This window comes from Myotis nattereri, assembly GCF_964212035.1.
Source record: "Myotis nattereri genome assembly, chromosome: 1".
Lineage (NCBI taxonomy): Eukaryota > Metazoa > Chordata > Mammalia > Chiroptera > Vespertilionidae > Myotis > Myotis nattereri.
In genome coordinates, this window is record NC_138075.1 from 42,386,641 (window position 1) to 42,411,208 (window position 24,568).

At 39.8% G+C, this 24,568-nt stretch overlaps 2 protein-coding genes across 3 annotated transcripts in view; one reads left to right on the forward strand and one right to left on the reverse strand.

Annotated features, from left to right (window-relative positions):
* ATL1 (atlastin GTPase 1) overlaps window positions 1-11,459 on the reverse strand; it is a 55,004-nt gene extending 43,545 nt beyond the window's left edge. The window contains exon 1 of one of the 2 annotated variants that reach the window (XM_081113267.1): window positions 11,070-11,459. The gene's annotated coding sequence lies outside the window, so the exon portion shown is untranslated. The remainder of the gene's footprint in view (window positions 1-11,069) is intronic. The other variant, XM_081113270.1, reaches the window with a different exon arrangement.
* MAP4K5 (mitogen-activated protein kinase kinase kinase kinase 5) overlaps window positions 11,253-24,568 on the forward strand; it is a 102,673-nt gene continuing 89,357 nt past the window's right edge. The window contains exons 1-2 of the mRNA XM_081113256.1: window positions 11,253-11,550; window positions 11,775-11,988. Of these exons, the coding sequence (XP_080969382.1) occupies window positions 11,881-11,988 (108 nt within the window). The 5' untranslated portion in view covers window positions 11,253-11,550; window positions 11,775-11,880. The remainder of the gene's footprint in view (window positions 11,551-11,774; window positions 11,989-24,568) is intronic.

The window sequence follows — 24,568 nt, forward strand, 5'->3', positions numbered from 1 at the left end:
CCAGGCTATTTTGATTACAATGGCTTTATAGTATAGTTTAATATCAGTTATTGTGATCCTTCCAACTTTGTTCCTCTTTCTCAAGATTGCTGAGGCTATTTGGATCTTTCTTGGTTTCATATAAATTTTTGGAATATTTGTAGATCTATGAAATATACCGTAGGTATTTTAATGGAATTGCATTGAACCTATAGATTACTTTGGGAAGTGTGGAGATTTTAATTATGTTAATTCTTCCAATCCATTAATACAGTATATTCTTCCACTTATTTCTATCTTCCTCAAATTCGTTCTTCAAAGTCCTATAGTTTTTCGGAGTACAAGTTTTTAACCTCCTTGGTTAAATTTATTCTTAGGTATCTTATTAATTTTGTTGCAATAGTAAATGGGTTTGTTTAGTTTCTCTTTCTGATAGTTAATTATTGGTGTATAGAAATGCCATTGAATTTCTGAATGTTAATTCTGTATCCTGCTACTTTGCTGAATTTATTAGATCTAGTAGCTTTTGGGTGGAATCTTTGGGGTTTTCTATGTGTAATATCATGTCATCTGTGAATAAAAGCATTTATGCCCTCCTTTCCAATTTGTATGCCTTTTATTTCTTCTTCTTGTCTGATTGCTGTGGCTAGTACTTCCAGTATTATGTTGAATGAAAGTAGTGAAAGCAGACATTGCCGTCTTATTTCTGATCTTAAGGGTAATGCTTTTAATTTCTGCCCATTAATTATGATGTTTGCTGTAGGGTTTTCACATATGGCCTTTATTATGTTGAGGTATGTTCCCTCTATTCCCACTTTGCTGAGAGATTTTATCATAAACTAGTGGCCCGGTGCATGGATTCGTGCACATTGAAAGGAAACTAATTAGAATAAATATTTTAATATTGCTATTTACCCTTTCTCTATAATAGAAGTGTCAGAGATGAAAGAAAATTAGTAAAATGTATATGAAAATAATATATAAATTGATTAATAAACAATAACAATATAACAACAACAAAGACATGATATAAAAACAGCTGAAGGTGGAATCGCACAGCTCCGCAAGGAATCAGGCTCCCTCCTTGCTGGTTCTGGGGTGAGTCACCCAAGAACCGCCATTGCCAAGTCACTGCAGCTCAGCAGTAAACCAGATTCAGTGCCCAACAGTGCCCCAGCAACAGCATAACCCATGGCTGAAGTTGGAATCGCATGGCCCTGTGAGGAATCGGGCTGCCTCTTCTCTTGTTCCAGGGTGTGTCACCTGAGAACCTTGGCAGCTCCTGTGTTGAGCACCTGCCCGCTGGTGGTCAGTGCACATCATATGTACCGGCTGGCCAGATGGTCAGTTAGCCTTTTATATATATAGATGAGTGCTGGATTTTGTCAAATGCTTTTTCTGCATCCATTGATATGATCATGTGGTTTTTATCCTTCATTTTGTTTATGTGGTGTATCACATTTATTGATTTGTAGATATTCTACCAATCTGCATCCCCAGAATAAATCCCTCTTGGTCATGGTATATGATCTTTTTAATGTATTTTAAAATCTGGTTTGCTAATATTTTGTTGAGGATTTTAACATCTGTGCTCAGGGATATTGGCCTATTATTTTCTTTCTTTGTAGCATCTTTACCTGGTTTTGGAATTAGGATAATGCTGGCCTCGTAAAATGAGCTTGGGAGTTCCCTCTCCTCTTGAATTGTTTGGAATATTTTGAGGATAGGTGCTATGTTCTTCATTGAATGTTTAATAAAAGTGACCTGTGAAGTCATTCAGTCCAGTACTTTTATTTGTTGAGAGTTTTGTTATTACTGCTTCAATCTAACTAGTTTTAATCTGTTTATTCAGATTCTCTGATTTGTCCTGAATCAGTTTTGGAAAACTGTACGGTTCTAGGAATTTATTCATTTCTTCCAGATTGTCCAATTTGTTGGCAAATAATTGTTCCGTTGTTTGTAATATTTTCTTACAATCTTTTGTATTTCTTTATAGTTAGCGTCAGATGTTACTTCTCTTTCATTTCTGATTTTATTTATTTGGGTCCTCTCTCTTTTGTTCTTAGTGACTCTGGTTAAAGGTTTGTCAATCTTGGTTATCTTTTCAAAGAACCAGCTCTTGGTTTCACTGATCTTTTGTATTGTATTTTTAGACTGCATTTCATTTATTTCTGCTCTGATCTTTATTATTTCCTTTCTTCTACTCGCTGTGGATGTCGTTGTTGTTTTTTCCATTCCTTTAAGTGTAAATTTAGATTATTTATTTGATAATTTTCTTGTTTCCTGAAGTTGTTCTGGCTTCTTTAAATGAGAAAAAAAATTAGGAACCAAGATCTAGTTGCTGGCTGGAGTGTCACTGTTTCTATATTTGTACAGTAGCCCTTGTTAGAACATATTTATTTTTTAAAACCATAAATTTAATCTACTCTAAAGAAATACTTCAGAGAGTATGAAGATATATATATATATTTTTTTTACAGGGTTATTTATTGCAGCATTTTTTTTGTAATTGCAAAATACTATGAACAACTTAAATGTCCATATATAGTAGAGTGGTACACTATAACACATCTCTGCAATGGAATACTAGACAGCTGTAAAAAAGAATACGGAAGATTTTTTATGAATTGATATAGACTGATTTCCAGAATACACTGCTAAATGGGACAAAAAACAAAGGGCAAATACTTTTCCTTCCTGTAAGGAAGAAAAGCATATGATAAAATAAATGTATCTGTTCATCTGTGCAAAAGAAACACAGGAAGATGCTAAAACAGAAACTAAAAAAAAATGTTATAAAATTGTGAAATCAATTCTGCACAACTCTGTGATTATACTAAAAGTACTGAATTATACTATTTAATTTGATGAATTACATGGCAGACGAATTGTATCTCAAGTCTTTTTTTTAAAAAAAGGTCAAGTTCCTTTTAAATCGGAAAAAAAGTAAAAAGAAAAGCTATTCTTCCGTTTGTACTTTAGTATCCTAGACCTTCTCTCTTCCTGGCTCATCTGGGATATTACTCCATAAAGTATTCCCTCCTTCCTGTATCCCCAATTATTTTTTCTTCCATTGGTTTCTTCAGCATCTTAATTTCCCCCATCATAAGGGCTTTTTCAATCAAGAGTTCCTCAGTAGGTAATGATCCAAATTGCTTCTTCCCTCTATAGCAGTGATGGTGAACCTATGACACGCGTGTCAGAGGTGACACACGAACTCATTTTTTTGGTTGATTTTTCTTTGTTAAATGGCATTTAAATATATAAAATAAATGTCAAAAATATAAATCTTTGCCGAGACCGGTTTGGCTCAGTGGATGGAGCATCGGCCTGCGGACTGAAGGGTCCTAGGTTCGATTCCGGTCGGGGGCATGTACCTGGGTTGCGGGCATATCCCCAGTGGGGGATGTGCAGGAGGCAGCTGATCTATGTTTCTCTCTCATCGATGTTTCTAACTCTCTATCTCTCTCCCTTCCTCTCTGTAAAAAATCAATAAAATATATTTAAAAAAAATATATAAATCTTTGTTTTACTATGGTTGCAAATATAAAAAAATTTCTATATGTGACACGGCACCAGAGTTAAGTTAGGGTTTTTCAAAATGCTGACACGCTGAGCTCAAAAGGTTCGCCATCACTGCTCTATAGCAATCTTGAAAAAAATATTTCTAGCAGAATGCTTTTGGCTGTAACTCAGAATGGCTTAAACAAAAAGGACTTTTACTGTTACATAATTTTTCTTGAAGATAGGTTGGTTCTATGGTGGCTAATTCATCAGTTCGACACCATCATGGACTAAATTGTTTAGGATTTAGATTTAGCTGTTGTAAAAAATAACAATGGCTTAAAACAGATATTTTTCTCATGAAATAATTTGAGCAATAAGTCATCCAGGGCTAATATACCAAGGAACCAAGCTGTGTACACTTTCTTTCATCCTCAACTTGGGACTCCCATTGTATAATCCAAGAATGGCTGCTTGGGCATTCCAGCCAGATAGATGGGAAGAAGTATATAGATCCATTCTATATACAACCCAGAAGTTGCACATATCACCTCTGCTCGAATATTAATGACCACTACATGTCCCACCTAGTTGATAAATATACCATGTATCCAATTAAAATTTAGGGAGTCTAATACTAAAGGAATAAGGGAAATGGATATTAGAGGATACCAGTCGACTTTGCCACCAGGACCAAGGTTGTACTCTACCATCCTCCGTGTGTTGGCTTATTTTCTAACGAGGGCTCTTCTCATGGCTCCAAAATGGCATCTGCCATTCCAGTCATCAGAGATAGATAGTCATGCATAGAGACAAAAAAAAAAAAAAAGCCATATCTGTGTCTCATGTACCTTTTTAAAAGTGAGGAACATTCCTAGAAGCATTCCAGCAGACTTTTCCTCATATGTCACTGTCTTGAATTATCTAAGCCTAAAGCATTCCTTTAACAAGAGGAATGAGGCTAGGCCAATCAAGATTTGTCCCCTAGGATTAGGGAGTGTTTCAGTCTCCTCTCATGGACATAGCCACTCAGAAAAGGTAAACACAATTATAGTCCTGAATAGTAAGGAAAGAAGAGAGAGGACAGTTTTGGGCACAAGGCTCAAAGTGATAACCATAGCTTCCATTTTCTTCTTATCTTCCACTAGTATCTCATCTGGAGGAATGACCGAACCCTTACTCCGATAGGATCTAATTTCTTAGTGGTCTTACCTTTACTGGGTTGCTGCAGTTTCCCACTGCCCAGTAATATTGGACAAATGAACACAAAGAGTTATCCTAGCATATACCTAGGGTTCTAGACATAGTCCTTCTTGTTCTCTTTGAGGAGCAACAACCAATTCACCCTCAGTAATTAGGTCCAATCACCGCAAGCAGTATAATGATACACTCTAAGTTGGTTCATTGGTCTTAAGACCTCATATCAGCCAGGTGGTAGATTAAGCTTCTTATTTAATAGAACTATGACCATGTTATCAGGAAATAGTATCTGTGCCCTGGGCATTAGGGCCTTCAGATCCACCAAGGTCGATTTAAAGACAAAATTATAGAGACAAAGTTGTAGAGACAAAAATTCTTCAAGTGAGTTCTTAGGAATAATAGAAGAGCCACTCCTATAACTGCCTCTTGGCTCCTAGGTCCATATACAGGGATATTCCCACTGAATTATGGATCCCAATTTCATTATGCCATCTCCATCATCATCTCCAACCAACCAGAGAATTTTTCAGGGATATCTGTGGCTCTTTACTCAATGCATTAATAAAAGTAAATTTGATGGGCATGCCTAGGATGGTATGGATAGAGCATAACTAAACAGGATGCACATAATACAGGAAGTCCAACATTCCCATCTTCCTGAATCTCAGATTCTTTCCTCTACAGTATGACAGGAAAGTTCTGGCATCTCAGCATATAAACTACCAGCTTCAAACAACCAATTTAGAAGGACTACCAGTTGCTCAAGTCAACAAATCAAACCCAAACCTCAGGTAAGTATTTGGCAAAATCCTATAATTTTTTCAGTATATAAAATCTCTTCTTCAAGAATAGGTCTTGTCCTTCTCCATCAGGGCTATGCTGAAATCTAACTCTTATTAAAAGTTCTCAACCTCGTTCATATTTGTCCAAATGCCCCCATTTCATGCAGCAGGGTCCAGTTCTCCACCAGTGCTCTGACTTTGGCATAACAGATCCAGATCACATTTAATTGACATTGCAACTCTGTAGCCTTTACCATTAGGCTCTGGGCTTGATTCTCAGCCATATCTGCCTTGTAGCTATAAGAGATAATAGGTTTCTTCCAAGCTGTCAAAGAAGCTTTCAGGTTTTCTACTCATGCCTGAAGTTTGAAATTCAAGGTTCTCTTGTCTTTTTTTCCTATGTATTCTCAAAGAAGCAGTCAGAGCAAATGACACCACAGTTTTTAGTAATCATCACTATCAAAGCAGTTAAGTGCTAGAGGTTGGTCTTCCAATGCTATGCTTCCCATCAGCATTCCATCACATGCCACTATTGATAATTATGTGAGTAATTGTAATGCCACTCAGTGCTACGAAATAACATTGTTCCACTTTCCCGGACAAATAGTTTATAAAGGTAATCATCAGATATGTTAGTAATACCATACCAGAAGCAAGGATTTCTTTCCTGAGGTTACTTTCAATTCCTCTAGCAATCAGGGTTCTGGCAATAAAAGGGTAGCACAGAAAGAGAAGCCAATAAAAGGACTATTTATAAAATGAGGACAGGGTTAAAGGAACCAACAAGGATAGTGAAGCACCCTGAAACTAGCAACAGTGGGGAGCTATTATTCTTAGCTTAAAGGATCAAGGGAAAAAAGAGCTTATTAGAATCCTGCAAGAGCTGTATACTATAGGATAGGGCCACAGCCAGCCATTGTGGGCTCTTCTGCATTAGTTGCTCAAAATACTAGTCTAAATGAGGTGTAAGCAAACTTTAGGCACCCCTTCTGAACATTATACTCATGTTTTGAGAAAATTGTTAAGGAACAACATAAGGTTATTTGTAATATGTATCTTTTCTTAGTTACTGAATTTGCAGACAGGACCAATCTGTGAGTTGAACACAGGAGCCCTGTTACCAATTCTCACATAAACCATAAAACTACCATGTCAGGATCAGGGAAATAGAAACAGCCTTTTAACATATCAGATGAGCAAGTCAAGCTGGATAAATGGGTTGCGCACTGCTTTCCTCAACTTTTTTTAAAAATATTTTTATTGATTCTAGAGAGGAAGAGGAAGAGAGAGAGAGAAAGAAACATAAATCAGCTGCCCTCCATACATGCCCTGACCTGGGACCAAACTGGCAACCTTTTGGTGCACATGATAATGCTCAACCAACTGAGCCATTCTGGGCAGGCTCAACTCTTGTGTTTAAAACTTCCATCCTAATGAGTTGTTACTGATTCTGAATGAGATACATGTTCTACCGCTATCCGGTAGAAAACAGAATTTTCCTATATGTACTTTGAGAACATGGTTTTTACCTCATAGAAAACTGGACATAATTAGTAAGAGAAATAATAGTGCTTTTAAAAAAATTTATTGACTTTAGAGAAAGGGAGAGAGGGAGAGAGAGAGAAAAAAAGAAACATCAATTTGTTGTTCCATTTATTTATGCATTCACTGGTTAATTCTTGTATGTGCCCTACCTGGGATTAAACCCACAAGCTTGATGTATCAGGATGACACTCTAACCAATTGAGATATCCTGTTATGGCCAAGAAAACATAGGTTAAGATTTGAAAGTCCAAATCATAGTTATGGCAGATGTCTTCCAACATTTAACTAATTTATATTTAACAAACCTATAGAACAACCAACTCAATCACATAGAGTTATACTTTACAACTACTTTAGGTTGGAAGATTCATCAGATTACATTGCTTAAACCTATATGTTCTATAGACTAAAATACTGTCCTTACATTTTATGTTAGTCATTCTGTCTTGCATAGAAAATTGTGAACCTTACCTATATAGAAGTTAAAAATTTTTATGTCTCCAATTTTTAAAAATTCAGCCTTGACTAAAGTTGAAACCCGAGGCCACAGTTTACAATTAGCCTTTTATTTAAAAAAAAATGAAAGAAGGGAAAAACACTGCAAAGCAAAGAACAAACCATTATGGGTTATTTATAGAGTAAAAGCAGGAACATACCATTTTTCCATGTATAAGATGCCCCCGTGTATAAGATGCCTCCCACTTTTCCAACCCAAAATTAAGAAATCAATATTTTAAACATAAAACAGAACACATTTTTATTTAATAATTGCTGCAGGTAATTTTTACATACAGTACTATGATATTATGTAGCATATCATTTTATTCAGACTCTGTTGCATTGTTGCTCTCTTCTTTATCACTATTAGTTCCAGACATATCAATTTCTTCAACTTCTCTTGTATCACTGCTATCTTCTGAGTCATTGTCTATATATGTGAGATCACCCTCAAAAACTGGTGGCATTTTCTGAGCTTTGTTCGTGTTCTCATGGCCAACCCTTCTCTCCTCATGAAATTGAAGCACCATTTTGCCTTTCCTGTAAAATCAACAATGTTCATTTTGCTTGCAAACATTCTTGCTTGACACTGAGTAAGCTTGGTTGACACACATAAGCCACTCTGGCAGTACTCCATAATCCAAGTCTTAAGCCTCTGCTCCAAGTTTGCCCATATTGCTGGTTTTCCTCTTAAGGCCTTCTTCTTTGTGGCATCTTGAGTTATTCTTCCTGTTTTCTCCACTGTCTGATCAGACACTCAGTGGGAGGCGGTCCAAATTGTCTCTCTGCAGCTCTATCTCCATGCTCTTTTGCATGCCTGGTTACATTCAGTTTGAATTTTGCAGAGTAAGACAAGCACTTACCAGTTTTTATCTTTTTATTTTTTGACATCTTTATGGGCTCAGAACACTCCAGTCCCTGTTGCATCTGTGCACTCTCCACCTCTACCTCCAATTACGACATAAGCTGACGTCACTAACAATAAGGCTCCTGATTGGATGAAGCCTGTTTGACAAGGTATGGGCAGCTAGACACCCGTGCAGCTCCCTCCTTGACGGACTTCCATGTATAAGATGCCCCTCGATTTTCAGTCTAATGATTTTAGGGAAAAAATAGCATCTTATACACAGAAAAATATCGTAGTTACATAACAGATAATATGAAGACACTAAGGATATAAGATAATTAGGTTGGGATGAAGGGCTTATCAAGCCATATATATTCTTATTCTATACCATATCATCAAATTGGGTAGTTTGTATAGAACTTACCTGTTAGCTACAATTTTTTTGTTACATAATTATTATGCAACAGTCAACCTTGAAACTATATGCTTAATTGCTTAGCATGTAAAATTAAATTTATGCACTGTATGTTTATTTTATGGAACTTGAACTTGAATTTCTTTACCAACCATGTAATATTTAACCACTAGCTATGACTTCACCAATCTAACTAAAATTAACTCAACCAGTACGAATTTTAAAATCCTGAAAATTCTTTGTAGTATAAAGCAAATGCTTTCCTCTGCACCAATTGTGGTACAAGTAAAATAATGATTATAGCAGACATACTTTTTAACCACCACATAGGATCCCAACTTTTTCCATGCTAACCACCTCTGAGTTGATGGTCAAAGCATATGGACCTGCCATTACTGGCAACATAAAATATCTTCACTCCAGGGTCTTATTGAAACCTCTGACCTCAAATTTTCTATTGCTTAATTCATATCAAACACTGTTTCAAGAATAACATGCTTGGAGGATTATCAGAAGGAAATTATCCTCGTTTCAAACTGGGAATTCCAAGTTTCCACTTTATGAATGCTCATGAGGTAAATTTTTCTGAAGTCTGAGTATGAGGAAAAAATATGCCTCTCTTGACTGATCTCATAAAACACTATAAAACTCTACTTTGGCTAATTTGTTACATTGTCCCACTACCCTATTTTCCCTCTCTTTAACATCATACCTGTTGCCTCATTTATTTATTTTTGTCTTGTGTTATAGTATGTATTTTCTGTACGATGTCTTAAATTTTCTGTAGAATAATGCAGGTATAAATAAGTAAGAATACATAATTCTCAGACTACAGAAAGGATCAATGCTTATAGGGTCAGAGATGAAAAAAGAAAAGAGAATCTATGACAGCAAACAGTACAAGGACACCAACAGAACATTTGAAAAGATTTTGAGTCATTGAAGCCAAAAGTATGTGCCCACCAAAACAAGTGCCAAGAAGTTCTGAAAGGACGAACTGTTCTTCAACAATTTTTTCAATACAGCAAACACATAAGCTTTGTCCATAAAGCTCTTAGGTCTGAGCTTGCTTATGTTCCCTAAATAAGTGCCCTTTGTGCATGGAGCACAAGAAAATACATATATTCCCTATCCTGTTAAGGTGTGGACTTAATTCCTACATTATACAACTGATTACAATGATCAACAAGGAGCCTACTGCCCAAGAACGGAACTGAATTGGATGTTCAAAGCCACAAGCCAACGCCTGCAATTTGTTCTTTTACTTTTCAGCCCCTCAATGTGTTGGCTGTGTGTCATCTGGCTTTTCTGTTCACAACTTCTACTGGGCTCTAGGAAGAGTTTTGCCAGTATACATAAGTCCAGCAAATTTATTTCTACCTTCATAACAAGACTGGAACTGAAACTGCAAAACAGCTTGTGAAATATCAAATTACTTCCCGGAACTCCTGTTTGATAGCCTGTACACTGTGAAGTTATTTTTGCTTTTTTTTTTTTTTTTTGGTTTGTTTGTTTTGTTAATCCTCACTTGAAGATATTTATTCCATTGCTTTTCAGAATGGGAGGGGGAGGGGGGGAGAGAGAGAGAGACAAAAAAAAAACAAACCCATCAATGTGAGAGAGAGACATGGATTCGTTGGCTCCCGTGGGCGCCTGGAGGGGGTGGGGTGGCAGGCCAACGCTCTAACCATTGAGCCACCGGCCAGGCCTTAACACCTCTTCTATTTGACCAGCCTCTTCATAATCCTGCGAAATGCTTTACAAACACTTTCTTGGATGTCAGGTGCAAAACTGGATCCCTTTCAAGCTACAGATAAGGAGAGTGAGACATTGCCTAATACAATGGCCTGTCCCAGATGACATGCCGAGGAAGCGGTAGAACCAGAACCAGGTCGCGGTGCCTGCCGCTGTGTCTGCTTCTGCAGAACCCATGATCCCATCCAAGGGGCGATCCCCCGCGGTGAGACCGCGCGTGTGTCCAACAGGAACCAAAGTCACCGGCACTTCCGAGGAACTCGGGTTTTTAGAAATGTCTCGGGGAAAACTCCGCAGAAGACAGGTTGTGCAGGTGTGCGGTGCGGCCTCAAACTGGTCCCACCGGGAAGGGTTTGCAAAACAGGAAGGTGCAGCAGGGTGTGCCGCGACTCAGCTCACCTGGCACTCCCCCACCTCTCTCCCGGCGCCCCGGTGCCAGGTTCCTGCTGGCCCGGGGCCCGCAACGTCCTTTCTCCGTGACCGGCGAGGGTGCGTTCCCTTCGCCCTCGCGCCCCCTCCTCCCCCTACCCGTCGCTACGTTTACCTGACACATCTGGGGGCCGTGGAGCCGAGGCCGGCCGGCCCACGAATGAACGCCCAGGGCGCCCCTACTCTCTGCAGCGGGTAACAGCGCCTGGGCCTCACGCAGACGCGCCGGGCCAGGGGCGCGCCCGGGAGGCTGTCGTGCCCCGACCCGGCCTCAGGGCGGCGCTCTGGTCCCGCGGCCGGCGCGCTCGGGCGGGACAGCCGCTGGGCGCCGACACCCGCCGGCCGGGAACGTGTCTCCCGGTGACGCAGCCCCGGGTGGCGAACGTGGTGCGACTGCAGCGGCGGCCACCGTACGCGTCTCCGCCGCCCGCGAGGACGTGCGGTGCCACAGGGGTCGGCGGCGCGGGACGGGGAGCGGCGGGTGGGCAAGCGGGCGCCGCTGGGAAGCAGGACGCAGGCGCCGAACGTAGGACGCAGGCGCCGGCGAGGAAGTAGGTCCGGGCGCGGCGCTCCACGCAGCGGGGCCGCCCCCTCAGGTACCGAGCCGGCCCCGGGCCCAGCGGGCGGGGGCAGCCGGGCCGGACAGTGCGCGGGCGGCCGCGGAGGGGAAGGGCTGCGGTCGGGACGGGGCTGCGGGGAGCCGGGGACTCTTCCTGGTCCGCTTCTTCGCGCCCTTCGGCGGCGGAAGGAAGGGGGCTGGGCCGCTCGGGGTCGTCGCCCGCGGCGCCGACCCGCCTTTGCTGGTCTGTCCCTCGTGCAGGCGGAGCTGCGGTCAGAGGCTCCATGTTGGGAAGCGGCGCCTCTCGTCCTCGTTAGCGGGAGTCGGGCGCCGCGGGCAGAGCCGGCGGGGCAGGCGCGGAGCGAAGATGGAGGCCCCGCTGCGGCCTGCGGCGGACATCCTGAGGCGGAACCCGCAGCAAGACTACGAGCTGGTCCAGCGGGTCGGCAGCGGCACCTACGGGGACGTCTACAAGGTGAGGCCGGCCGGCCCGAGCCCGGCTCTTTCTCCCTGCGGGCGCGGGCCCCCGGGAAGAGGGTTTTGGGGTGCAGGAGGAGGACCGGAGAGGATGCTTTTATTGTGGCGTCTTGGAGATGAAAGCGGCTGGGGTCCCGTTTCCTCGGCTCGGAGCACCCAGTGTGCATGGCTTGCTCAGATCGCTACCGAGAAGCAGAACTAACCGCACACCTCGGCACACCGCCGTTGTACTTTCTTGTGGTGTGAAGGCGTGCTGACGCTCGTTTGTGGTATCGAGGGGGTTCCGATCTGCTCCGGAGTCGCACTTGAGGATGTCTGAGCTTCAGCCTGGGAAAACGCTTCACGGGCGACAGGAAAGAATATTGACATTCCGACATTTGCACTTTAAAAACACACACACACCTTTTAAAACGGATGGGCTTCATTTAAAAAGTCGTATGGAAAGCCGTCTCTCGGTTATAACTGTACACAGCCTAACACTGGGTCAGAATGACGTGAGCACAAACATCCTTTGTAGAAGGATGCTTTTCCTGGCAGAAGGTTCACCCTTTGTATCTGGTTGATGATTGTTTGTTGTTGTGGTTTTTTTCTTCTACTTTCTGGGATCCATAACATCCCATGACCAAGAGTGGGTAAGAGCTGCTTGCTATGTTTTTAGTTGGGCTCTTTTGCATCGCTTGAGACCAGTGAGGGTGAGTTGCTCTTCGTTTGGGGTTTAAGAAAACGTCGAGAAGCAACCCCAACTCCCTACATCCGCCGAGTTCTTCAAGGATCAGGAGGAAGGAGATTGTTTTAGATCGCCTCGTGCGTTGCGTTCTCTGTCCCAGAAAGGGAGCCTTAATGCAACTCATATGGGTATAGGAAGGGAGATTTCCTTTGATTTTGCAACAGCTCTGTTCCTGGGATTTAATCACGACTTGTAATCCCATTGTTCCAAACAACACTCTTGCTGAAAGGGCCGTGTATGTCATATGGAAAGTAACCCGTAGGCTCCTCGGGGGTATGTGGTGGTTTTGCACAGGTGGCGGTATGGAAGGAAAGCATTCTTTCTTCCTATTTTTTCTGCTTTTGTTTAATATGCTCCCATTAATACAAACAATTTAAGGTGGTGCTGTGACAGCTCTAGTGCTGTTTTATTCTCCTGGGATGGACTGTGGCTTTCTATTCCTTAAACAGGCACTTGAATTTTCTGTGCGAGGCACTGTTCTAGATTTGTATGGGGTGTTGAATTGTGAGGTAGGTCCCAGCTCTTGCCTTGTATACCTTTGAATTCAAAGTGGGTAATTATAACAGGATCCTCTTTTGCTTTATGTAGAATTAATAGGTAATTAACTCAGCTGTTTACCCGTGGATTAGTCATTTTGTGGAATGCTCTTTAAAAAATTGAAATTCCTGTTTGCCTTCTCAGCCTTCCCTTTTAGTCATCTTTGTCTTATGATTCACCATGTATATAAGTGCTTTTCCCCACAAAAATCTGAAGACCTCTACTTTTTTTCTTTATAACAACTAAAGCAGCTCTCTGGAGTAGGATTTTATTCTTGACAAGGAAAGCAAAGGGTTATATTAAAGGGGCAGCAAATACTTGCCTTTCCTCCCAGTACTCTGTCTCTCTCTTCCACAGTTTCTAAACTGAGGATCAAAGAGTGAATATTTATCATATACCACCTTCACCACCACCCCTCCCCCACGACCCCCTTCCCTCACATTCATGCTCCCTCACCTTTGCATGTGTACTCATACACTGGACCAGCTTCTGACTCCTAAGCATCTTCAACTCTGGTTCCTTGTCTTTTGTTTTTCCTTGTTCTAATTACCCGGCATCACCTACCACCCTCATTTCAACCTGTCTCTATCCTACCTGTCCGTGAAAGCCTTACTGAAATGCTCCTCCAGGAGCTTCAGCACCCCCACCCCCTTCTCTCCAACCACATCTACCGCTCGCCCCTTTCCTTCCTTCTGTTCTAGCCACACTGGCCTGCTGGCTGTTCCTGTAACATACATAATAAGCATATCATGGGCCTTTGGGCCTTGGTTCTTTCGGAGTGTCTTTCCTCAGCCCACATAGCTTGCTTCCCCACTTGCTTTTGCACCCTCTCCATCTGTTTTTGCCTACTTTATTTTTTCATGTGCACTTATACCAATTTAGTTTTACTTTTTTTCTTCTTCTTTATTATCTATCTCAACCCACTACCCTACTCCAGGAGGGCAGGAGTTTTGTCTGTTTTGTTCACTTCTAGTAGCTCCTAGGATTACAACTAGGAACAGAGTAAGTGCTTTCTAAAAGTCTGCTGAGTGGATGAATAAATGTCAGTAATTCTATCACCTAGTTCTGTGGGCATATGCTTTTGACATAAGAACACTAACTTAGCATTTAGTACTCTGATTCCTGCAATGCCTATTGTAATGTCTTGCATATGTACTTTTATTATAAATTTCAGTTACTTAAGTTCTCTAGGAAAAATATGTATTTCTGGAAAACTATTTCATAGCCTATTTTCAGCGCTTTAAGTCCTACAGAATTTTGCCAGTTTATATTTAATCTTTAATATGTCTAAATATGTGTACCATTCTGCTGTAGTGCTGAAGTTTTTAAAGCTCAGAGCAGTTAGAGTAATTTTGCTATTCATCACTGTGTTTCTGATGAGCTGAAAACCATAGGAAGTTTTAGAAGTATTTCAAATCAGTGATATAAACTAGGAACATTATTACAGTGAAGAATAATGAAGGTAAATTAGTCACTGTTCTAATCAGGTATTATCTCTCTCTCTCTCTTTTTTTTTTTTTTACACCTGAGATACCTTATAAAGCAGCTCTAAAAGAACTACAACTTTCAGATTCTTGATGAATTATTTTTATGTTCTTCAAAACTGTAGATCCCCTCTGAAACACCTCTTTCCCAAAAATCTCCAAGATAGGAGAGCTCAATCTTAAACTGGCTATTCCCTGGTTTAAAAAAGGAATATAAAGCTTCATTTAAAATGAAGCTTCAGTGGTTCTCAACCTTCCTAATGCCGCGACCCTTTAATACAGTTCCTCATGTTGTGGTGAACCCCAGCCATAAAATTATTTTGGTTGCTACTTCATAACTGTAATTTTGCTACTGTTATGAATCGTAATGTAAATATCTGATATGCAGGATGTATTTTCAGTTATAAATTGAACATAATTAAAGCATAGTGACTAATCACAAAAACAATATGTAATTATCTATGTGTTTTCCGATGGTCTTAGGCGACCCCTGTGAAAGGGTCGTTCGACCCCCAAAGGGGTTGCGACCCACAGGTTGAGAACAGCTGATGTAGAGAATGGATTAGACAAAGTTGCTGGAAGTATAAGGACCAGTTACTGAGTAATCGAGATGAAAATTTATGCAATATACATTTAGGCACTGGTATTAGAGACAAAAGGAAAGGATGGGTTTGAGTCATGTTTAGAAGATGATCAGAATTCTCTGGTAATTGATAGTAGAAAAACAGGTCATTAAAGGCATTTAGAATTTCTGGCTTGGGTGACGACATTAGTGCCATCAACAGAATTAGGAAATACCAGAATTGTGTGGTCTGGATCTTGTTTTTAGTTTTGGATGTAGGGCATTGCATAGATGGACATGTCTAATAAATGGTAGGAAATGCAGCTCTGGCTTTCAGACATCTGGACCGGGGATACAGGTTTGGAAATTATCAGATGGGTTGTATAGGTGAGGTCACCCTGGAGAATTTGTAGTAGAGTTGAGGAAAGGCTGTAGTGTTAAAGTGGCAGAAGAAAATAATGTATATTGAAAGTATCTGAGAAGAAAGAAAGAGGTATAAGGAAATTATTTTCATAGATATCAAGAGTTTCAAGAGCCCATCTATATCATCTGCATCCATTTTTGTTGCCTTCCATTCTGATGGCAGTAGGAAAATATTGATTTCTCAAAAAATATAAATCTGAGGTTTTGTGTCATTCCCCCTTTTCCATAGAATAAAGCCTTAGACTAATATGCCTTTAAGGCCCTGCTTATACCAAAAGCCTCGCCATTCTAGAGTAAACTTCTTCAGCTTCTTAGGTGCACTGTACTCTCTGTTCTTCCTTCAGGTTTTTGCAGGTACTATTTGCTTTTCCTTAGAACACCCTTCCTCTTCTTCTTGTTCATCTGTTTATCTTCTACTCTTTGGGTTTCCTTTTAAACATTGTACTTTTAGAAAGGTCTTTTCTGTCTCTTCCAGGTCATATCTATCTGTGTGTGATTTCTTGCCATAATACTCATCATTTGTCACTCGTAAGTGTTGCCGACAGTCTTCCTGCTCTACTCAGAGTGCATGAGAACAGGGACCTGTGTTTAGCACTGAATCAGGTAGCCTAGCATAGTGCGTATAACATAGTATGTGTTCAATAAATGTTTTGAAGGAGTGAGCCACAAAGTGGTCATATAAGTAAGAAGTTTGAAAGGGTTCATTAAGATCAAAAGAGTTGAGGTGTGAATGGTAAATAAGGAAGTAGAGGGCATGTAGATCACTTCCCTTTTTAGGTGCCCTGTGCCTCTTGCCCTCTTTTTAACCCTTCTTCTTACCAATATCGGGACGGCCAATGAGAGCATGACTTAATGTATTTTACTAGACATAACCTTCGATAAATTAGTAACAATTTTTGCATTTTAAGCTTTTTAGCTCCTATTTTAATTGTAATAGACAGTGGAGATGCTTGGGTCCCTTACCATTCCCCCACGCTCCCCCCCGAAATAATTTCCTATTGTTCTTTCTGAAATAGCATTGATCCATGAGTAGGACTTGCCTTCCTATTTTGCCTCTCTTCTTTGCCTCAGCATAGGTAGCCTTCTAAGAAATGTGTTCATTTTAGAAAAATTTGATATGTGAATCAATGAAAAATTACCTCTATCTCCTTTGCCACAATATAAGCATTGTTGTATATATCTTTCTAGACTTTTAAAAACTCATATTAAGGATATAAACAGCCCAGCAGGGTGTGGCTCAGTAGTTGAGCATCAACCTATGAACCAGGAGATCACGGTTCAAAACCCAGTGTCTGGGTTTCTGGCTCCATCCCCAGTAGGGGACGTGCACGATGCAGCCAATCAATGATTCTCTCTCATCATTGATGTTTCTATCTCTCCCTTTCCTTTCCTCTCTGAAATCAATAAAAATTTATTTAAAAGATATATACATATATCAGACATTATATATAAGCATATACATAATTGTATATACAATTTTTATTCTGTAGTATTTATTATATATTTGATAATGTACTTTTGTTTAACAGTACATTGTTAATTCCATACTGGTATTGGATAGCTAAATGGCCCAGCCTGTGTGGCTCAGTAGTTGAGCATCAACCTATGAACCAGCAGGTCACGGTTCAATTTCCGGTCAGAGCACATGCTTGGGTTGCAGGCTTAATTCCAGTGTGGGGAAAGCAGAAGGCAGCTGATCAATGATTCTCTCTCATCATTGATATTCCCTCCTTCCCTACCTCCCTCCCCGTTCCTCTCTGAAACCAACAAAAAATATATATTTTTAAAGATCATGCTAACTGGTTTTAATTTCCAATCATAATACAAATCTAACTATAGCTTCTCCACTAGGTTTGATTTTTCCATTCTTCAACTCTTCATAAAAACTATTTTGCTCCTCTGTTTTCAAACTTCCAATAATGCCTCACCCTCTCTTTTACTCCCTCCTCTCTAACCTGTCCTGACTGATGATGATAGAATTTCACCTTTTCTTTATCTAATATTCTTCTTTAGCAACAAATCTCTTTTCAGTGAGTTCCAGATTCCTAAATCCATGGAAACCTGACAGGCAGTCTCAACCTTAACATGTCTAACACAGAACACTCAGTGATATCTGCTCCACAAAGCCATTCATTCCAACACCTTCCCAATCTAAATAAAATGTATGGCATCCACCCAATTGCTTAAGTTCAAAACCCAAGGTCATTAATTTTTATGGAATTAGTGGGTGATAGGGCTTATTCAGATTAGGATTTTGCCAGGTTATTATGATAGAGGGAAAGAAGGGTAAGGAAGTTAAGGATGTTTCAAGAGAGTGATTATAAATAGCTTGATGGATCATGGAACCCTTACAAGTTAAGCAAGAGTGTGAGGAATTGAGAGGTAATTGGTTGTCATAGGAGAATGCATTGGTGAGGAGGAAGAATTGCTGGAATGGGAGGACTAGAGTGTAAGTGAGCTGAAAGGATAGAAGGTTATGATCAGGAAGTACAGTGTTTGAAATCAAGATTCAGATAGGATGTCAAGGAATGATAAATCAGAGAGGAGATCCGGATGTTGAAGTTTGTAAGAATGGAGGCAAGAGAGAGATGGAGAGGAAGACTGTGAGCCAGGGGCCATGAAGTCTTAACATGAACAAGGAGCTATGACCAAGTTAGTAGATGATAGCTACAAGAGGATGGTGGTTGATAGCCTGTGCCCTTTCCCAGTCCAGGAGCCCTCGGGGGATATCCGACTGACGGCTTAGGGCTGCTTGCCAGCCATCAGCCTGGCTTGTGGCTGAGTGGTGCCCTCCCTGGGGAGCACACTGACCACCAGGGGCAGCTCCTGCGTTGAGCATCTGCCCCCTGGTGGTCAGTGCGCATCATAGCGACTGGTCATAGTACCGATTGTTCCGCCATTCGGTCGATTTGCATATTACCCTTTTATTATATAGGATAGGATAGGATAGGATAGGATGTTCCCTAATACAAGGCAGTTTTACTTTTTTGAAATGCCCATGCTTTTTTCTTTCTTAATACCTTTGCCTGGAATTCTGCTGCAGTCCCTTACCCCCCACTCCTCCCAGGAAAGTCTCATTAAGTCTCAGCTTAGGTTTACTTCTTTCTGGAAGCTTTCTCCAGTCAACTTTGACTGGGCTCAGAATCCTACTAGGTTGTCATATATCACCTTGGGAACATTTTTCACACTTTATTGTATTTACTATTCACTTCTCTGTCTCTCTAAGTGATAAAAGCTCCCTGAAGACAAAAACTATTTTATTTCATTACATGCCTAGTATCAACAACAGTGCCTGGCACATAATAAGTATTCAGTAATATTTGTTGAATGAATGAACCAGTCAGAAACAATGTTCCATAAATAAATCAAGTATAGAGGTTTTACAGGTTATGAAATAATTGACTGTGTTCTTCTTTTGTGGACTAATGAGCTACTTTGCATTCCTTCAAACCTTATAGGTCTTGTATTGCCACTTTTGTATTGAAGTTCATATTCTTTAATCTGGGGTGTATAATTCTGACTCTGAGTAGTAGTCACTAGCCACTAGAGATTGCTTGTTAAATATTTAGACATCTGGATTTTCTCTTGTTATGTTAAAGATTATTTTTAGTGGAAGGGGGCATATTTAAAACTGATGTCCCTGGTTGGCTTCCTGGAAAAGTTTTGTGACTCTAAAACTATGCTAAGAGAAAGTTAACAGGGGATAGGATAAGGGGCCTCATGTGAACAACAGTAAAGTGGAATATAAGAGCTGAAGGGAGGGCAGGGGAGTGGGGAGAGGAAGAAGAAGAGGAGGAGGGGGAAGAGAAGATAGAGGGAGAGGAGGGAGGTGTGGGGAGAGAAAGAGAAAAAGAAACATTGGATGTGAGATACAAACATCCATTGGTGGCCTTCCTTACCCAGACGGGGAGGAGGGATCAAACTCACAACCCAGGTATGTGCCTTAACCCGGGATCAATGTGCCTTGACCCGGGATCAATGTGCCTTGACCTGGAATTAAACTGGCAACCTTTCAGTGCACAGGGCAACGCTATCACCATGGAACCAAACTGGCCACCGCACCGGTTTCATTTTTTTACCTTAGTTTTGAAAAATTGCCCTGGCTGTTGTGGCTCAGTTAATTGGGCATCGTCCCATGTACCAAAAGATCACCAGTTCATTTCCCGACCAGGCACATGCCCTGGTTGTGGGGCTCATGCAGGAGGTAGCTGATGGATGTTTTTCTCTCTCCCTCTCTCTTCCTCTCCTTCTCCCTTTCTCTCTCTCTCTAAAAATCAGTAAAAACATTTTAAAAAGTTATCTTTTGACTTTATGGCTACTGAGATTTAATGTGTACATCTTCTTTAACTTCGTTGAAAATTTATAGTTAAAATTTATAAACATAAAACTTTCCTTTAATTATTTATCAAATTAAAATTTTCACAGCATGTAGGAAAAGTTCATGGCTGATAAAACAGCAACTGGATAGTATTGTTGAAATAGAAATGGCTTAGTTAGAAAGATCAGCATCTTTAATTTTTTTTCTTGGTGCAAGTGGAAATCTAAGGCTAACTTTTTACTGGGAATTTAAAAATCCAAGACAGTAGAATTTGAGTTAAAATACTTCCACAGTAGAAAATTGACTTGAAAATGTTACTTAGGAAATTAAAGAGAACTGCATTGGCTATGAGAATAGAAACAATTAAGTAGAAAGGCTTTTTTATCGATTTATGGTGATATTGATCTTATTGGTTAAACTTTTCCACTCAATAATTTCAGTTCCTGATTAATAAGAGTTAAACAAGAGATTTACTATAGTAAAATATTTTATTAGATTTCTGGGTGTTTAGTATACTCTTCTGCACAATATTAGTGTATACCAGTAATCTACAAAAATGGATAGGAATCAGAAATATATTTAGATTGTTTTTGTAGAAGTGCTGTAGTACTTCTATTAGTTCCTTCTGTAAATATTATGCAGGATCTTCAAATTCTTATGGTTTAAAAACAAAAATGCTTGAGACTGTCACATTTAACTTGTTGCAGGGAAATGTTGGGTTTCAAATACCAGAATTATGTATGACTACTTTGGATTTTAGTGTGAAATTGAATATTTAGTGTTAAATACCTGAAAGATCTCTTTAGTACATTGAATCTGTGAAGTCTCTATTTAGAACAGGGGTCCTCAAACTATGGCCCACGGACCACATGCAAATACAAATATTGTATTTGTTCCCGTTTTGTTTTTTTACTTCAAAATAAGATATGTGCAGTGTGCATAGGAATTTGTTCATAGTTTTTTTTTTAACTATAGTCCGGCCCTCCAACAGTCTGAGGGACAGTGAACTGGCCCCCTGTTTAAAAAGTTTGAGGACCCCTGATTTAGAATATCTTTTTTTCTGAAAGACTCTTTGCTTTCATTATAAAAGAGCCTGGTACTGCTTTCTGTTTTAAAAATGCAGCTGGAAAATTACAGAATAAAAATATTTGCCCATCAGTTGTTCACTTGGAGAGAACAGAAATAGGTCTTCAAAGTGGAGCCTGACATTTACATATTTATTCTATCAATGAGAGATAGGGTTATGGTATTTTCCTTACTTTTTACTTAACTACATATATTTTGAAAACCTTTGCATGTTGTAGCTGAATTTTATTTTTTATTAAATTTTATTGGAGTGACATTGGTCAACACGAACATAAGAGATTTCATGTGTGGATTTCTAAATTACAAAATTTGTATATAGCACTATGTGCCCACTACCCAAAGTCAAATATTCTGTCACCTCATATTAGGACCCCTCCTCTCCCCTGCACACCCTTCCCTCGGGCAACCACCACACTGCTGTTTGTGTTCATAAGTTTCAGTTTTATATCCCACCTATGAGTGAACCATATGAGTGAAATCATGTGGTTCTTAGCTTTTTCTGTCTGACTTATGTCACTTAGCATAATGTTCTCAAGGTCCATCCATGTTGTTGCAGATGGCACTATTTCATCCTTTCTTATGGCTGAGTAGTATTCCATTGTGTATATGTACCACACGTATCATCTTTATCCAGTCCTCTATCACAGAACACTTTGGTTGTTTCCATGTCTTGGCCACTGTGAATAATGCTACAGTGAACATAGGGGTGCATATATCTTGGAGAATACATGATTTGAGTTTTTTGGGTATATACCCAGGAGTGGGGTTGCTGGGTCATATGGTAGCTCAATTCTTAATTTTTTGAGGGATTGCCAGACTGCTTTCCATACTGGTTTGTACCAGTCTACATTCCCACTAGCAATGAATGAGGGTTCCCTTTTTTCCACAACCTCTCCAACACTTGTTATTGCTTGTCTTGTTGATAATGGCAACTCCTAATAGGTGTAAGGTGGTATATCGTTTTAATTTGCATTTTCCTAATTGCCAGTGAAGTTGAACATCTTTTCATATATCTATTGGCTGTTCGTATGTCTTCTTGGGAGAGGTGTATTTCAGGTCTTCTGCCCATTTTTTGATTGGGTTGTTTGGTGTTGAGTTTTATGAGTTCTTATACATTTTGGAAATTAAGCCTTTGTGAGAGTTACTATTTGCAAGTATCCTCTACCATCTGGTTGGCTGCCTCTTTGTTTTGTTATCCTTTTCTTTTGTAGTGCAGAAGCTCTTCAGTTTGAAATAGGTCCCATTCATTTATTTTATTTTTTTACCTTTACCTCCCTTGCCTTTGGGGTCAAGTCCATAAAATGTTCTCTACCACTCAGTTCCATAAGTTTGGTACCTATATTTTCTTCTATGTAACTTATAGGTTCGGATCTTATATTTAGGTCTTCAATCCATTTTGAATTAATTTTTATGCATGGGGACAAACCGTAATCCAGTTTTATTTGTTTGCATGTGGCTTTCCAGTTTTCCCAGCACCATTAATTGAAGAGACTATCCACCATCTTTATTTTATATATTTCTGTGATTGTTGTTCAAATCCTCCAGTGGTATGTTTCTTTCTGAACCCATCAGAAACTCTAAAAAATAAATAAGTAAAGGTGTCTTTGGTCCTTGCAACATTTTGGTTCAAATACATTGAAACAATGTATTTGTGTTGATTCTAATTTGTGTTGACTTGAATGAGTCTGAAAGTATATACTTAGAATAATTTTATATGTGTTATTTTAAAAATAATTAATAGACTTAATTTTTAGTACAGTATTAGATTTACAGAATAATTGAGCAAAGAGTACATAGTTATATGCATCCACACCTCCCCCACCCACCCACACACATTTTCTCCTTTTATTAATACCTTGTATGAGTGGTACATTTATTATAATTATTGAACCAATATTGATATTATTATTATTATAGTCCATAGTTTACGTTAAGGTTCACTCTTTGTGGTGTACAGTTCTATGGATTTTGACAGAGGTATAATGACATGTATCCACCATTAAGTTTCATACAGAATAGTTTCAGCAGGCTAAAAATTTCCTGTGCTTCACCTGTTCATCACTCTCCACTCAAATCCCTGGCAGCCATTGTTCTTTTTCTCTTTCTACAGTTATGTCTTTTCCAGAATGTCATATAGTTGGAATCGTACTATGTGGCCTTCTCAGACTGGCTTCTTTAACTTAACAGTATGAATTTAAGATTTCTCCATATCTTTTGATGGTTTGATGGCTCAGTTATTTTTATTACTGAATAATATTTCTTTTTTTTTTTTTTTTTTAATTAAATCTTTATTGTTCAGATTATTACATTTGTTCCTCTTTTTTCCCCCCATAACTCCCCTCCTCCCAGTTCCCGCCCCACCATCCGCCCTCACTCCCCACCCACTGTCCTCATCCATAGGTGCACGATTTTTGTCCAGTCTCTTCCCGAATCTCCCACACCCCTTTCCCCCCCAAGAATAGTCAGTCCATTCCCTTTCTATGTCCCTGATTCTATTATAATCACCAGTTCATTCTGTTCATCGGATTATTTATTCACTTGATTCTTAGATTCACTTGTTGATAGATGCATATTTGTTGTTCATAATTTGTATCTTTACCTTTTTCTTCCTCTTCCTCTTCTTAAAGGATACCTTTCAGCATTTCATATAATCCTGGTTTGGTGGTGATGAACTCCTTTAGCTTTTCCTTATCTGTGAAGCTCTTTATCTGACCTTCAATTCTGAATGATAGCTTTGCTGGATAAAGTAATCTTGGTTGTAGGTTCTTGGTATTCATCACTTTGAATATTTCTTGCCATTCCCTTCTGGCCTGCAAAGTTTCTGTTGAGAAATCAGCTGACAGTCGTATGGGTATTCCCTTGTAGGTAACTGAGTTTATTTCTCTTGCTGTTTTTAAGATTCTCTCTTTATCTTTTGCTCTTGGCATTTTAATTATGATGTGTCTTGGTGTGGTCCTCTTTGGATTCCTTTTGTTCGGGGTTCTCCGCGCTTCTTGGACCTGTAAGTCCATTTCTTTCACCAGGTGAGGGAAGTTTTCTGTCATTATTTCTTCAAATAGGTTTTCAATATCTTGCTCTCTCTCATCTTCTGGCACCCCTATAATTCTGATGTTGGTACGCCTGAAGCTGTCCCAGAGGCTCCTTACACTATCCTCGCATTTTTGGATTCTTTTTTCATTTTGCTTTTCCGGTTGGGTGTTTTTTGCTTCTTCGCATTTCAAGTCATTGACTTGATTCTTGCGCTCCTCTGTTCTGCTGTCAGGAGTCTGTATAATATTCTTTATTTCAGTCAGTGTATGCTTAATTTCTAGTTGGTTCCCCAATATAACATCGAGGGTCTCATTAGTTTTCTTGTAGATCTCATTAAGTTTATCGGCGGCTTCTAAACAGTTCTTGAGAGACCTTAAAAGTGTGGTTCTGAACTCTAGATCTTCCATTGAC